The sequence below is a fragment of the Rhinopithecus roxellana genome, chromosome 7, assembly GCF_007565055.1.
Source record: "Rhinopithecus roxellana isolate Shanxi Qingling chromosome 7, ASM756505v1, whole genome shotgun sequence".
In the NCBI taxonomy this organism is placed as follows: domain Eukaryota; kingdom Metazoa; phylum Chordata; class Mammalia; order Primates; family Cercopithecidae; genus Rhinopithecus; species Rhinopithecus roxellana.
In genome coordinates, this window is record NC_044555.1 from 134,973,275 (window position 1) to 134,990,381 (window position 17,107).

General features: G+C 40.0%; 1 protein-coding gene across 6 annotated transcripts in view; it reads left to right on the forward strand.

The window, feature by feature from the left end:
- The window catches only part of AFF2 (AF4/FMR2 family member 2), a 518,440-nt gene that overhangs the window by 330,863 nt on the left and 170,470 nt on the right, over nt 1-17,107 (forward strand). For 2 of the 6 annotated variants that reach the window (XM_030933764.1, XM_030933765.1), the window contains exon 5: nt 15,608-15,694. The exons of the other annotated variants lie outside the window; for them this stretch is intronic. In XM_030933764.1, coding sequence (XP_030789624.1) covers nt 15,608-15,694 — 87 coding nt within the window. The remainder of the gene's footprint in view (nt 1-15,607; nt 15,695-17,107) is intronic. 6 annotated transcript variants of the gene reach the window in all.

Below are 17,107 nucleotides of genomic sequence, written 5' to 3' on the forward strand. Positions count from 1 at the left end.
AAGTGTGATAATATGCCCTAATTCTCAGAATTATAGGGACAATTACATTACACGATGCATATGAAACCTCTAGAATAGTGCTTGGAGCACTCAATTAGATCTTTCCTTTCTCCCCTGTTCTAATTGGTAGATCTGTCCAAGGATAGAAGGAGGTGAGGTCTTTGTCACGGAAAGTGTTCAAATAGAGGCACTGTGCTCCCCCAGTACCTAGAGGATAAACTTCCAAACCCAGATCTTGGCAGTCAGAGTCCTTCCTTTATGTCACCACCCATGCCTACCTCACGAATTGCCAGTTATTCCAACGGTGTGCCCTTTTCCACATCCATTGCAGACTTCTCCCCCTTTATCAAATGTGCCATGTCCTCCTCTGCCTCTGTGTGTTGCCTCCTCCCTCTGCCTGCGATATCATCCATTCCTGTCTGGGGACCTCCTATTTACACCATGTAAGATCCACCACAGAGATCATAGATATTAATGAATTAATTTCTCTATCTGTCTTCTAAGTCCCCATAGCAATTTTTATATACCTACACTTGCCTTTGTATGTGTGTATGTTGGGGAGTTGCCTCTTACGGCAGAATGTGAGGTCCATTAGGGCATAGTCTGTGTGGAAATCCTTACTCTGTCTGTTTGGCCAATTACAGAAGGCACCCCCACATACATGCACACAAAGGTGACAAGTGTAGATGCATAAAAAGTGCATAGATTAAATGCAGTGTGTTTATTAAATGACTTAAATTTGTAGAGGAGTGGTTAGAGAAAATGACCTCATAGTGTTATTTCCACCCAAGGTACAATAATGATTTGATTTTCCATGAAAAGTATATTACAAGTTAATAAGCAGATAATAGTGCTTACTGAGTAGAATAATTATACAAATATTAGGCATTTTAATGACTCCATTTCTTATTTCTCCAAATGATATATTATCACCATTGTGTGCTTTTTCCATTGCCAATTTCTTTTTAAGAAGGGCAAACTGCCAAATGCAACTCCAATCATTTAGATGTGTCTGGATTCTTGGAAACTTGACTACCCTATGTTCTCCTACAAATGGACCTTGAAAGCTTCCTTGGAGGTTGTAGCAGGGAAGCCCAGCAGCTCCTATACCTTTGACCTAAGAAGGGTTCTTCTCTATAGAGAAGCAGTGGTAAGAGGGAGAAATGACACCCATCTAGCCAGCCAGTCAGTTGAATCAATCCTGACGTTCAGTGGGGTAACAGATGTCGCAGCCAGATAGTCATCACATCCTCAATTGACAATTACTATTTAATATATATAGTCCATTTTTAATATTGTTCCTCAAAATACAATAATGCTGGCATTATCAATTTAAACAAGGTACTGAATAAAGGCAGGGCCCCACATGCTACTACAATGGGAGAGATTTTCAAATCTGTCAAATAATGTTTTGGCGCCATTCACTGTGCTTATTATCACTGTGATCACAAGAAAAGAGCTTCCACAAGATGTGTTTTCTCCTCTAGAGTGATTCCTCCAGGGTGTGTGTGTGTGTGTGTGTGTGTGTGTGGCTGATAACCTGTATGTTGATAACCTGTATGTTGCTTCCATTAAACACTCCTTTCCCCAAAGCCCCTTCATTATTGGAATGACACACTAACACGAACAGACTCATCCTGCTCTTTTCCTGGCAACATGTTAACTGGAAATTGCAGAATCATAAAATAAATAACTAAGGCCAATCTAAAACTAAGGTGTAAAAACAGCATCCTGGCTGTCTGGGCCTCTGATTATTTTCTATTCAACTCCCTTAGTACTTCTCAGGACCTGTTGGGTTTAGAGGACACCTGAAAAACTAGTCCATACTCCAACTTTGCAGCCTCCTCGCCGCTCTTTAATCCTGGAGCCCCCAGCACATCCTCACACCCCTAGTGCTTTTGATGCAAAAATGAATGGCAGTTCTGACACCTGGAGAATCCACCCCGATATTGTTAGAGCCTGGTCTGCTTCTGTCCTATGTTACAGAGTGGAGACCATGCAGCATTGGCCTTTGAAAGAACTGGGATTAAGCTGAAAACAATGTGCCAGTGACATTGGACTGGACATCAAAGGACCTCAAAGCTAATTCTGACCCTGCCACTACCTTATTCTGTGACCCTTGGCTAGTCTCTTAACCATTGTGTGCTTCAGGTTCTCCATCTGTAAAGTGTTGAATTTTTTCCACTCTCCAGTACAGAAACACCAACCACATGTGGCTGGCTATTTGAATTTAAATTAATTAAATTTTAATAAAATAAAAGTTCAGTTCCTCATCCATTTCAAGTTTTCATTAGCGACATGTGGCCAGTGTTTGCCATATTAGACAACACAAAACTCAACATTTCCATCACTGTAGAAAGATACAGTGAACAGAACTGCCCCAGATATCTCTTCAGATTTGCTCTAGGTTTTTATTCTGAGTTTTACTATCAAATAAAACCAAATATTGTTTTACCTTCTGGACTGTGTATTCTAGACTGTGTTTAGAGTATATCTGACTAATTTATTTCCTCCTGAGTGTTATATATAATACATTAATCAAATTCAACTCTAGTTCTGAGCAGTGCCCCTACTATATAAGACAGAACAAAAAATAAGGCTGAGTAGATAGAAAGAGATAAAGCAAGTATTCCCACAAAAGAGAGAAGACGAGAGAAGTCTCAGGCATACACCTGGTTTGTTGGGCAATGCAGGGACCCATGTACTCCTAATTCAGGCCTCAGGCAAAGTGTCTTTCCCTGTGTTTGATAAGATTAATAATGCTTTCATCCCTAGGCTCTGGAAATAAAAGGGTACCTCAGGCCCTTGAATGGCCCTTTCAGGAGAGAAATGGTGCTATAAAAACCCAGGACTTGATTCATATTTGCTTCCTCTCTCTTCTCTCTTCCTCTCTCACTCTCTTTTTCCTGCACTCTTCAACGTTTCCATCTCTTTAGACATCCACCTAAGGTGCATCATTAAAGAAAGTACCACGGCAGCACTTGGACAACTCCAGTGACTTTAATTGTCCCAGTTCCTCATAAAGGGAAGTTGCTTACCTACACCTTGCTGTAGTGCAGGGGCTTGAGATCTGGATTATTGACATTAAAATGGACTGAGTCGTGAGAAAAGCCATTCATTGTACAAACTTTCAGTTATGTAGGGTAAATAAGTTCTGAAGATATACTGTATTATATACTCAAAATTTACTGAAAGAGTAGATCTTAAATGTTCTCGTAACATTTAAGCAACAAATAAATGTAGCTATGTGAGTTGGTGGATATATTAATTAGCTTCATTGTGGCAATCATGTTACAATGTATGTATACATCAAAACCTCATGTTGTATACCATAAATATATATTAATAATTTCTTTTGTCAGTTATACCTCCATAAAGCTGGAGAATAAAAAGCTATTAATTAGAATGCATCATGGTGACAAGGGAAATTTAATAAATTTGTGCCTCTCCTTAGAGATCGGCTTATTTTTACTGACTTGCCATTTGGGTTTTGTGACCGTCACACTTGCCATTGGTTTGTATGTGGCATGACTAAGGGCAGTGGTTTGAAAATAAATTATAAGTTGGGTTCTGTGGTTCATGCATGTAATCCCAGCACTTTGGGAGGCTGAGGTGAGAGGATTGCTTGAGAACAGGAATTCAAGACCAGCCTGGGGCAACAAAATGAGACTCATATGTCTATAAAAATAAATTAATTAGCTAGGTGTGTTGCTGCACACCTGTAATCTCAGCTACATGGGGAGGCTGAGGTAGGAGGATTGCTTGAGCCCACGAGTTGGAGGCTGCAGTGAGCCATGATCACACCATTGCACACCACTCACTCTGAGGTGACAGAGTGAGACCTCATCTCTAAAACCACACACATACCCACTTACACACACACACACACACACACACACACACACACACACACACAAAATGATGATATTGTACTTCTTATAACCACCAAATTATAATGGACATCCAGAAAGGTGAGGGAGCCTTGTTCCTGCTACACGATTGGAGTGTTCCCTTTTAGAAAACCTGTCCTATGGAGCATGGTGGTGCCCAAAGCCTAGAGCTCAAAGCCAGATACCTGGGCAGAGGTTCTTGAGCTGCATGACATTGTCTCCAAAACTCAGTTATCTGACCTATGAAATGAGAACAAGAAAAACTACTTCTCTGTATTATTGAGTGGATTAAATTTGGTAACATAAATGAAACAGTGAATTCTAACCCCCAAATACATACAAGCTCCTATTGGATTGTTATTATGACTCTTCTTGTTATTCATAAATTCCAAATATTTTCAAAGTGTAACTTTGAATTTCATATTTCAACCCTTCACAGACTCTCTATCTGATTTGGCCAAGGAGCTTCGATTGCCCCTGTGATTTTCTTGAATATTAAATAAGTAAGCTCCTTTCATGTCTTTAATAAAGTGTTTGTTTCTTTTTCATTTTTGACCACTCCATAGTTCATAAGGCACGTTGCAGCTTTTCAAATTGTCAAATTTGTTTAATTAGCCCAGAGACCCTGCCAGGTTGGTTTTTGTCAGCTGTATAGCAGTCTCTGTGGGTGGCTTGCAAATCTCTGACCAGGGTTTTGGGGTTTTTTTTTTTAATCATTTTACACATTTCTTTCCTTCTTTAATACGAATGAAGGAGAGACTAGATGAGCAGGAGGCAGTGGTGGGGGTGGGAGTAGGAAGGCAACGTGCTGCGGCACTGGTTGGCAAACTGGCTTTTGGACAAGAGTTACAAATTGATTACAAGTAACAGTTGGAATCCCAGGCCTGAGACATCCAGGTTTATGTGTGTGTTGCAGGTGGGGTAGAGTTCTCCTTGAGATATTTATTTACTTCAATGTTTCATTTGCACTGAAACCTTCCTGGGTATAAGGGTTTGACATTGTTCCCTTTGAATCTTCTATTTGGTGCTTTGATAAATTTATAGCCAGGAGTAAAAGTATTGATCTGGTTACCCCAAAAGATGTTTTAGGCCAAAAACGATAGAGGTTTAAAGAGGATTTAGAGACATCCATGGGCAGTGGATTCTCAGACGGTTATTAGGGAAGCTTGCAAGGGGCGGAGGGTGGGGGTAGTTGGAATGCACCCCTTCCTTATGGTGAGTAAATGTTTTGAAGTACAAATGTGAATCCCTAAAAAATGTCAGTGGGAAACTATTAATAAAATAAACTTTTATAAACTTTTATACTTCGAATGGTAACTGGTAATTGTTATTACCTTACTCTCATTCCAGTTATCAATACTCTACCTACCGAGAGTAACACCAGACCCTATACCGCGACCTAGTCTAGCTTCCTGGCTGTTAGATACCTTGCAAGGAGTAGACGCTCAATAAATGTTTTCTGAATGAATGAGATTAAATACAGATTATTAGAAATGGTGCTGGAGAAGAAGCCAATGAAAGTGTGTGAGTTTTATCAAGTTGGTTTTATAAGATTGTTACCTTTTAATTAAAGAAAAAGACTTGGTGGTAAAATCCGATAATCAGATTGGATTGATTTTTAACAAATGCTTAGTATAAAATATCAGGTATGAATCACTAGCTACTTGTAGCTTACACTGGCAAGTTGCTGTTTATACCAAGGCAGAGAGGGACCTGCTTTCATTGGTTTAACACAGGATTGAAGCTTTATAGCATGCCTTTGGGGCCACATTTTTGTACATACCGCTGGCCCCCAGTGTTCATACAGAGTTTAGAAAGTTCTGCTTTTTCATCAGTCAAATATCCTTTTAGGAAAAAAAAAATACCTCTCACTTGTGCTGTGTTTTTGCCACTGTTAATATGGAATACAGATGCTATTTATTTTCCGTTATTTGGAGGAATTGTAGAGAAAAACGAATCTGGGGAGAGGAGTTACTGTCCAGGCATTCAGAAATACTCAACCTATTAGGGGTTTGGAATACTTGGAGGGGGCTTTCTGAATCAATTTCACTGTGACTTAGTAGTGGTTTTGATGTTGTTAAATTCAGGCTACTGCAAGGAATTTGATACCTCTGTTGGTTTATTTTTATTTTTATTGAGGGGTGTCTGTGGGTGGGGGGTGGGAGAGAGGGCCTGGTGTTCAGTAGTTAGACTGTCATCTTGTGATAGATTTGTTAGTTAATTTCATGTGAATGGGACAAACCAGTTCTCTTTCATCCCCCTGGCACTGTGATTCTAAGATTGAAATAGCTGTTTCAGAGGAAAGACAATTCCATGCAAATCATATTGGATGGAGTTTCAGCTATATTAGCGACCTGGTACCTTATTTTTACTGAGCTCAGGAATAATGAGAGACCAAAGCTATAGCCAAGTTCTTCACTGGAGGCTTCTTTCCATGAAAATAGATATTACTTCTTTATTCCCCAGCAATTGAGCCTTTGTCCCTTCTAAAAGCAGTTGTCATGAACTCCTCATTACCATTTTTCTTAACGTGATAAGTGTAAACTACAAGAAAGCTATATTGTTTGAAAAGCTACAGCAGCCCTTAGAAATGGAATACTAACATGCCTTGTGTAATTCTTTGAAAAGCCTTAGACTGAGGATTGTGTGAAATGTATCCTTCTGTCCCCCTTTGCCTAGAGTTGTCATTCTCTAGTACCTTTCACTTATAGCATAAGCTGGTTTTCTAAAGGACTGCTGTGTTGCTGCATCGACACCATATCTCTCCAACAATGTGAAATCAACAAATCCCTTTAGCAATTTCTGAAACATATAACAAATTGTGCATTATTCTCTAAAAAACAATTAACTTTGATGGGCTTATTTTATTTCTACTTCGAATGGTAACTGGTAATTGTTATTACCTTACTCTCATTCCAGTTATCAATACTCTACCTACCGAGAGTAACACCAGACCCTGTACCGGGACCGAGTCTAGCTTCCTGGCTGTTAGATACCTTGCAAGGAGTAGATGCTCAATAAATGTTTTCTGAATGAATGAAATCAAATACAGATTATTAGAAATGGTGCTGGAGAAGAAGCCAATGAAAGTGTGTGAGTTTTATCAAGTTGGTTTGCCTGAGTTTGTGCTAAAGGAGCAAATTGGAAGGTAACCATTAAGAAATATCTCATGCTGTGAGGATATAGCATGTCATTCCGTCTTGTGAAGTGACTCTGAAAGAAAAAAAAAAAAAAAACATGGCTGTAGTGTTATGAAAGCCTGGTGAATTATCTCAAATCAGTATATTTTAAGTGATGGTCATTGGATGTAATTGATGGGAAAATAATTTGAAACAGAAGAGCTGGAAATTCAACAGTGCAGTTAAAAATCACCTTTGAAAAGAGTTACAATGATCTGATGTCAAAATTAGCTTAAGAATGTAAGAAACAATTTCAAGGGCTAGAAATGTTAAGAACTGGCCCTCAAGAAACCCCAGAATCCTCAGATACCTGAACTGGACCACTTAACAAAAGCCCTCTAGCTTGATTCCCTTTTTGCTACTGCTTTTTGCAGAACAGTTTCTCAGTGGCCAGTTCTTACATTTCTAACCTTTGAAATTGTGTTAATTCTGCCTGTACCAAACAAGGCAAACAATTCAATGTTGTTCAATCTGATAACATTTCCTAGTGGGGTGTTCAGTCTTCTATTCTGACGGGTTCAACCTAATTTAGACAAAGACGAAGGTCTTAATAAAGATTAAAATTTACAAGGCAATCGTGTTTAGGGAGTCAAATACCGTTAGTTAGATAGCTGTGGCCTCAGGTTGCTGCTGCTGAAACCTTTTGCTGAACTAAAAAGGTCTGGTTGAATTCTGCCCGGTATATCACTATAGTGCTCCGTTCCCTCATATTTACCTTTGGAGACCTTTCTTTGCAGTGTCTGAATGTAGAATGCCCGAGGAGTAATGGGGCCAAAAAAAGTTGCATGAATAGTCCCTGCACATGGTCATATATGTTTTCTGTCGTATTCAGTGGGTGAAATGGAATTGATTGCATCTGGCAATGGCAAGAAGATGGCTTGATTGATTTCCTGATTGAGTACACAGTGGAGATTCAGAATACTGATCACTATACTTCCCAATTGTACATTATAATTAGGGCTCTTTTTCAATGAAACTCTTGGTTGGGTCTGCCAGGATGAAGGCAGCCAATGTGAGCTGAACTTTTTGCATGTACAGTCCTGGGTCCGAAGGAGAATATTTATAGATTCCCTTAAACAAATGCCAGCACTAAAGAGTTTGAATAAAGAATTCAATTATTTATTTGAAGAAACATCACTAGGGTTTTTATACCATGCCATTGAAATCATAAATTAGTGTTAGAAACTTTTAAAAGAATTGCATTTTGCGTTGACCCATTGTTATGCCATGGCCGAGAAGTTATGTTTAATGTAACAGTTGATTTTACACTTCATCTCTATGAGCACTTGCATGGAAATCAGAGGAGCAATCTCAGGAGACGGTCTTAACAGCATTCCAAACAGAAGAATATTCATTCAATTGAATGGAACAGAGTTTTGACCACTAGAGAAGCTTGGCAGGAATGGTTAGTGATCAAGCCCAGGAAACTCTATGGGTTCCACTGTTGTTAGATTTTCTAAGAGCTCAGCAAACAATCAGACAAATTGGGCTGTTCGCTCTCTCACTGTGAGACAATAGGCTCCCCCTCAGCGTGTTCCCCCAACCCCATCCCTGGGAGAATGATAAATTTCCTTAGCCAGTTTAGTCAGCCGTGTTTACATGTCATGTAAAACAACTGCTCCAGATTCAGTTTTGCATCTTCTCATATATATCTTTGACTTTACAGAAGTGAAGTGTATGATTATCTCGTTAGGTAAAGCAGTACAGTTGGTTCACAACACCCACTCCGCCACCTTTTAGGAATCCCTTTTCACTTCTCTAGGCAGAGGACATTTCCTCTTCAGAGATGAACTGCTCACTGCCTTCTAAGGCAGTAGGCTCCATGATCGGAAAGCTCACGTGATTGGAAATTTTCTTAGTTTGAGCTAAAATTGGTCCTCTGATAACTTTACCCATACAGCCAGTCCTAACTTCTTGGTTCACAAAGTAGGTCTCAAATGTCTTTCATATGAAAGACTTTCATGGATTTGAAGACACTCCTCACTCTCCCTTTTCTGTGGACTAAACTTGCCCTGTTTCTTTAATGTGTATGTATACATGAGATGAGCTTTCCAAGCTCTTACCCTTCTGGTAGCTGTCCCTTAGACAGTATTCCCATGCCCCCACTGAGATGGGACATCCAGGAGAGCGCTCTGAGAGGACCCTGAGAGGAAAAAGATCAGTAACTCTTCCCACATGCCCTACTTCCCTCCAGGGGGAATTTCATTTGGAATAGCCAAGCTCCCTGATCCTCAGCAAAGGGCCCCTGTCCTTCTGAAGCCTGCCTGAGGGGCTCTAGTAGGAGAAGCAGGCAAGTTCCTGTGTCTGTAGAAGCTGCACAGCAGCCTGGCTACATTCTGGTGCACCATACTGGGAGCAGCAGCCTGTGCAGATCACATCCAGCTCCCTGAATCCTTTTACAAATGGCTGTGTGGCTCCCTCCATGGACCCATCTTAACCCTACTCCTGCTATTGTTGTCCATTTCCTATTAACAGCCCCACTGCTGCTGCAGATAAGGGTGCTAATGCCCCTGCCTGGCTCTGCTGTCCTATCAGGGAGGAGCAGAGCATCCAACAGGCCGGTTAGCAATTGATAGCAGATTGAGGGCCAAGGAAGGATTAGTTTGCTGCTCTCCTGAACCCTAGCCCCAGGGCAGCCCTTTCTAGGCATCCTAAGGGCCCTTGTGCCTTATTCCCTTGCAACCTGGTGCTTAGCTGCTTCATTCCCTCATTTCTGGCTCCTCACAGAACTGTCAAGAATCATGGATGCAAAGGGTCTAAATCATTCATTCAAACAAATTAGGTCTTTCTGGTAAGTCATTGACACCTCCTCCACACACGCACACACATATATGTTTTCGTAAATGAGTAAGGACCTTTAGATAAATAAACAGATTCAGCAGCGTCATAAGAAGACCTCACTCACAAATGTTTTCAGGTTTAATTTAGTTTTGGAGATGGAAAGATGCTGATGTTTCTTCATCCTTAGTCTGTCATGGCTTGTAAAGCTACTCAGTAGGATACCTTTTGGGAGTACACAATCTGTAAAGCAAAACTAAAAAATAAAAGAAGGAAAGAAAAGAAAAACTGAAGGAAGGAGGGAAGAAGGAAGGAAGCAAGGAAGGGAGGGCCCTTCTAATGGAAGTCAGACACCAAGATTAGTTACCATGACTCAGTTACCATGACTCGTTTGTCCTTTACTTCTGATTTCCTGTGAAAATATTGATGAACTTGAACCCGATTTTGCAGATGTATTGTTCTATTCTACCATATTTTTATTTGAGCCACTCAGCTGTTCACGCTTATTCTTAATCATGAGAATTTGTGAATACTTCCAAAATTGCATTTATTACGTTCTTGGTATTTTAGTAGAGGGAAAGGAGAAAGGTGTATGCGAGCTCCATCTTGAGTCTTGGGCAGATCCCAAGCTGCCTGGTTGCTAAGTCAAGGCATGCAGGCTCATACTGACAATGCCATAGCCACACCTGTGGGGCTGGTAGCAATGAAGTTTGAATTTGTACAACACTATATGGTTTCCAAAGCCCTTACACACTTATTCATTTGCTTTCCCTTATGTCAAGCCTGTGAGGTAGGCAGAACAGGTAGAATCAGAGATGAACAGTATTGCTAACTGGGAGAACTAGAGGCCATCCAAGTCAAAGCCCACATGTTATAAGCAGGAAAGCTGAGGCCCAGAATGGACAAGCAACTTGACCAGGGCCACCCACATAGCTTTTGGCAGAGCTAGGCTTGAATTAAGTTCTCCCTATCTTAATACTTAGCCCAAGTTGCTTTTGGGGCTCTCTCTGAGTATCACAACAACAATGAAATATGTGAACTATCATCATCATTAGCATTCATTAAGGTGGTCATTTGAACAATCACCCTAATCATCTCTTCAGTTTGAGCTCTTTTGCAGTAAGTATCTTAATATTTATGCTTAACCTAAACACACCATTTGAACAGCTACTATGTGCCAGGTATAATGATAGCCTATAAAAGGGATACACACACACTCACACACACATAACACACATGTGTGCTCACAAACACTGCTCCTCTCACTTCAATCATTGAAGCCTTTTCCAAATGCCTAGCACAGTGACTTTCCCCACCACCTTGTTCTCTGCACCTTTGCTCATTCCCCTCTTAAGGTGATTCACATGTCAGGCAGGGAACACTTCAAAAAGAGGTCCTTGACTTAAAAAAGAGGTCCTTGACTTTATCCTTTCCATGTCCCAGTGACTGGCTCATAATGGCTACACACACCTGTAATCCCAGCACTTTGGGAGGCCGAGGCAGACAGATCACAAAGTCAGGAGTTTGAGACTAGCCTGGCCAACATGGTGAAACCCTGTGTCTACTAAAAAATACAAAAATTAGCCAAGCAGGGTGGCACGCACCTGTAGTCCCAGCTACTCGGGAGGCTGAGGCAGGAGAATCGCTGGAACACGGGAGGTGCAGGTTGCATTGAGCCAAGATGGCGCCACTGCACTCCAACCTGGGCAACAAAGTGAGACTCCATCTCAAAAAAAAAAAAAAAAATTAGTAGAACAAATGCAAAGAATCCACCAAACAGATCTGCCATTTGCTGTGTGACCTTGGACAAGTCACTTTACCTCTTTGTGCTTCGATTTCTTGTCTGTGAAAAGGGTGTGAGGCTAATCCCTGCCTGTTTAATTTCTGGTACAAAAAGACCAACCAGTTACTTATTACACACTAGGCAAGAGATATACAAAGGTGAATAAGGTAAGGCTTGTGACAACATACTAGTTACTTGAGACAACAGCTATTCAGGTAGCTGTGTGTTAGATGAGTACAGGATCCATTTGAGATTAGCAAAGCCTGGAACACAGACTGTCTTTTGCCCTTCAGCCTGTGGCATACCCAGCTTTTTTGTCTAAATTGGGCAAAGCAAGGATATCTACAAGTGGTTTTGGATTTGTTTTAACTCCTAGCCATGACCTATTGTATGGATAATATGGTGGAAATTTTAACCTTTTGTGATTTTGTGGGGTTTGACTTTGGAGTCTTCATATCACATTAATATAGTGTCTTCCTATTATTAGAAGTTATGTAGAATGCTCTATCACTTATGAAATCTATTCTTTGCTAAATACTAAAAGATAAAACAGTATTCCTTAGTCTTTTCTTCATTATCCATGTTAGTCAATCTTACAAAGGGACACATATTGGTTATAGTGGAAAGTGTGCACTCTTGTACCAGTAATCAACCTTCACTTGCTACTAAATGTAAGGCTGTGTATAAGTGACCTCACCTCTTGGAACCCCTATTACCTCAGTTGCCCATTGGGAATATGAATCCCTGCTTGCTTTCTCTCTCTCTCTCTGTCTCTCTCTCTCTCTCTCTCTCTAAAAGTATCAAAGGATCCCAAACATAAATCCGTGCTTCTTTGTGGAAGTTCAGACCAGTCTTCGATGTGTGTGTGTGTGTGTGTGTGTGACTTATTTTTGTTAAAACAGAAGTGATGCTTGGTGTTGTATACAGGTACTCATCATTGGGTCTTGTTATAAAAACTGTGGCAACATTTTGGGAGCAGGGGTTCATCCCTACTTCATGACTGGGTGAAGGATTAGTAAAGTTGGGTAAGAATGCATAGGTGTCTTATCTTAGGAATAGCAAGAACATAAAATAGATTAATATCCTTCAAGTGTTAATGAAAAGGATAACAATGGAATATCTGCTGTGAGCGTGCCACACTTTACAAGTCTAACTCATTTTGAGAAGTGAAAGAGCTTGCTTGCTCCAGAGTCCTTTGCAGAAGATATTCTTTCAGGAAATTATATTCCTTTCAACTACATCCTGCCTACTGTAATCAAATGCATCAGCGGTAACACGGACTCAGTGTGCTGTTTCATGAAATTTCACATTTTCAAATACAGTTTGAAATCAGTTGTAATTGTAAATGCAGAAGTTTGCGCAGTTCCATGTGGATTGGCTAACAGGGTGGTGCACTCCACTGGTAGTTCAAGATAATCAGATTCTGCCTCCGAGTAAACACAGAAAACCTAGGGGAAATGGTACACCTTTGAGAAGTGACTTGATTCTTCCCGGTGTCTGAAACACCTTTTAATAAACCCAGAGACACACCTCTAAAATCAGTGGTGAAAGGGGATAAAACCAAGCCTCTAATCAATTTAGGCATACCCAGTAGTTGCTGAAAACAGACAACACTCCTTTTCCTGGAAGAGACTTACTGCTGTTTTATTGACTCTGGCTAAATGTGAACTATATTTTATTTATTTTGAAAAAAATTATTTTAATTGACAAAAATTGTATATACTTGTGGGGTAAAACATGATGTTTTGATATGTATATACATCATGGAATGATTACATCAAGTTAATTTACATATCCATCACCTCACATACTTTTTTTTTTTTTTTTTTGAGACAGAGTCTCGCTCTGTCACCAAGATGGAGTGCAGTGGCACAATCTCGGTACACAGCAACCTCTGCCTCCCAGGTTCAAGCAATTCTCCTGCCTCAGCCTCCCAAGTAGCTGAGACTATAGGCACATGCCACCATGCCCAACTAATTTTTGTATTTTTAGTAGACACGAGGTTTCACCATGTTGGCCAGGATGGTCTTGATCTCTTGACCTCGTGATCTGCCCACCTCAGCCTCCCAAAGTGTTGGAATTACAGGCATGAGCCTCCATACCCAGTCCACCTCACATACTTTTTTATGGTGAGAGCAATTTAAACTCTGGCTTAGCAATTTTCAAGTATACAGTACATTATTACTATAAATAACTGTAGTCACCATGTTATGCAACTGATCTTCAGAACTTGCTCCTTCAAACTGAAACTTTGTACCCTTATACCAACATCTCCCCCATCCCAAGCTATATATTTTAAATGATCTGACTGTTTTGGAGACCAGCTTTAATCAGGAGAAACCATCTAAATTGTAAAAGAGATCATTGAGTATTTTTAAAACTCAGAGTAATTAGAATTCAGCTTTAAACTGTTGTCACATATATTTACTTTGCGGCCAGTTTTGATGAATACAGGAGTAGGATTTGTCATGAATTTTATCAACTGGATACAAATGCACATCTCAAAAACACTTGAAAGTAGTCTATCTCTTGAGTAGGTTAAGCATCTCCTCTAAATTGTGTATGCATTTTTAATGTACTTACCTCCTCCTTTTTAAATAGTGCTATGTAAAATTCAATCTTTTTCAGAATAATACTTACAAATTCTGCTTCAGCAGTGCCACTGTGAATGAATCTGTGAAGTATCTACTTGCATTGCAGCTCTTCATACATCAAAGACTTTTTGAACTGAGTAATTATAGAAGGAAAAAAACCTTGTTTTAGTGCCACCTGAGAGTTCTTATTAATATTACCTTTGAAATGACTAATTATGTTACTTATAAAAGCTGGAAAAAAAACAGGTATTATGTAACTTACTCATTAAAAAATACTTTCATAAATTTCGATCCCCTCCATCCCTCCCCAAATCCCTACTTTATTTCTATCATGACGTTTTTTAATGCTTAATGTTTATATAAGAAAATGACGACTCCAACACATACTGACTCCCTCCTGCTTCACAAAACTTATCATCTTTCTGTTGCTGGGATTTTGAGCATGTGATTCAATTATCCTTGCTCTTAGCGTAAAGCATGTTGGCCACATGCCCTAAGACTCAAGTAAGATTTGAACAACACCTCTTTCAAACTGAGTATTTGAAAGAGCTGAGAGGGTGCCCCTGCTGATAACAGAGGGTGGGAGCCTAAGGGGCTTTTCCTGTTTTGAGACTTGAACTCACAAATACACTGTCTATGTGTATGGCTGTGTGGAACTGAGCTACCAATCACATAGTAACCTCTATGAATGAGGAAGAATTCCCCTCAGCGGCTTCATCTTTGCATGGAAAAACCCACAGTATGTGCATCATGGGTCACTATCTGTTGGGCTGTATCAAGAGAAGATGAGTATCAGAAGGCAGTGACAGTACTGTCCTCCCTTGAGCTGACAGATCACACCTGGAACAGGATACCATGAGTTAGAAGAGCCCCAGGCAATCTGGAGTTCCTCCTGGAAGCACCAAAGATAGTGACAGAGTACAGAAATTGAGCGTTAGAAGAAAAGTTGAAGGTTCCCAATAAATGAATTAACAAGCTGAGAATGTCTCAACCTGGAGAAGAGACAATGCCAGGGGATAGGATTACTATCTTCCAACAGCTGAAGGTTTGTCATTCAAAAGAAGGAGGAGATGCATTCTGTGCAGCTCCAAAATACAATATATAGGTAGAACTTCCTGGGGAACAAGTTTTTAACTCACAAAAAAAGGCAAAATAGCCTGATCAGGCTGTCTCAACATGGAGCAGGCTGCTTCAAGCAGTAGCAAGCTCCCTGTCACTGGCAGTGTGCAAGCATCTGCTGGATAGTCCAAATGACTTTAAATTCACCTTAAATATTAGGTCAGTTAAGTTAGTATTTATAAAGGACCTACCCTGTTTAGTGCCAAGAAAGGGCTTGATTTTTTATGTGCTCTGAAATAAAGTTGCTTTATTTTTCCTCATTAGGAGATGACCCATTCCTGGCCTACTCCTCTCACTTCCATGCATACTGCTGGACACTCTGAGCAGAACACATTTTCCATCCCAGGACAGGTCAGTTCTCTTCCTTCCTGCATTTTTCTTTGTCTTATTTTAATTATACCAATCTTCCAGTTGGATTCTCAGTGACAAAAATGGCCTTGGTCTTCTAGTGCCATAAAATCTCGACTGTCTCTCTCTTGCCCCTCAGAATAGCAATATAAAAATAATTTTTATTGAAAGTGAGTCTTTAAGACAAAATACACACAGATACCGGCATGCATATCTTACTCCATAGGGTGTTGCCACTGTCCAAGTCACTGTGTCTAGAACAGATGAGACAGAGATTGAGTAAGAAATATTCAATCCCTTAAGAAATATCAAATAGATGATGGAACAGCAACATTCAAGATTTTAAAGTTGCAAAACCTATACTCTTTAATGAACTGATTTTCATTTTTATCACCTCAGTTCTTGCTCACAAGAAGACAGATCTTTACAAAACACCACATCACAATGACAGAGCTTTTCCTTCTGCAGTTCTATTGTCAAATGTTTAATATTATTTTTATTTACCTTCTCCCAGTAAGATTTGCTTTATTGCCGTCAGTTTTTAAAATGCCTAGACATGGATATTCTAACATGCTTCAAAAATATATATAATGTCTTCCTTTCTTCCTCCATTCCTTTCTTCCTTCCATGCATTTATTCAGAAATTGTTTACTGAGAAGATACAGTGGGCTTAAAGTTAGGGGTGAAGAAAAACCATCTACATGCTATCACATAGATCACAAAACAATGTAGTAAATGTCTTCATAGAGAAGACAAGACACTCCCCTGGGGAGTTGAAGAAGTGCTCACCACTGAGGTGGCAACATCTAGAGGATGATTAAAATTCTGACAGGTGAAGAAGGGGCCAAGAGAAGAATACCGCATGCAGAAGACTAGCGTGAGCAAGGTCATGAGAGATGAGGGATCATGCTGTAGTGCATGGTGATATAAGGTCTTAAGTGGCAGGATTAAAGTTTGTGTGATGGGGAGTGGAAAGAGAGGAAATCTGGGCAAATAGGTGCATCTTTGGAAAATGCCTCGGATACCACCTCAAAGAGTTTGGATTTTATTTGTAGAAGGAGAAAGACCCAAAGGAGAAACCCTTAGAGTTTAGGGTCATGATTTTGACAATAACACTGGTCTAAACTTTGCTTAATGATCTTCCTTCACTTATGAAAGAGGTCAGAACTAAATGAACAGCTAACCTCACTGTCCCAGTATGGGTGTGTGCTATTCATTTTTGCATTCTCACCTACCCTCCTTAGGCTCCTGTTATCCTTCCCCCTGGCATCTCCAGCAAAGGGAGTTATCCATCCAGTTCAGGTCCAACACTTGTACAGAAATTGCAGTGTTTTCAGCTGAGTTTTCCAATTTTGGAGATAATTTGTGCAAGTTGCAATTTTGACATTTGCAAGTGTATACAATAGAACTGTTGTT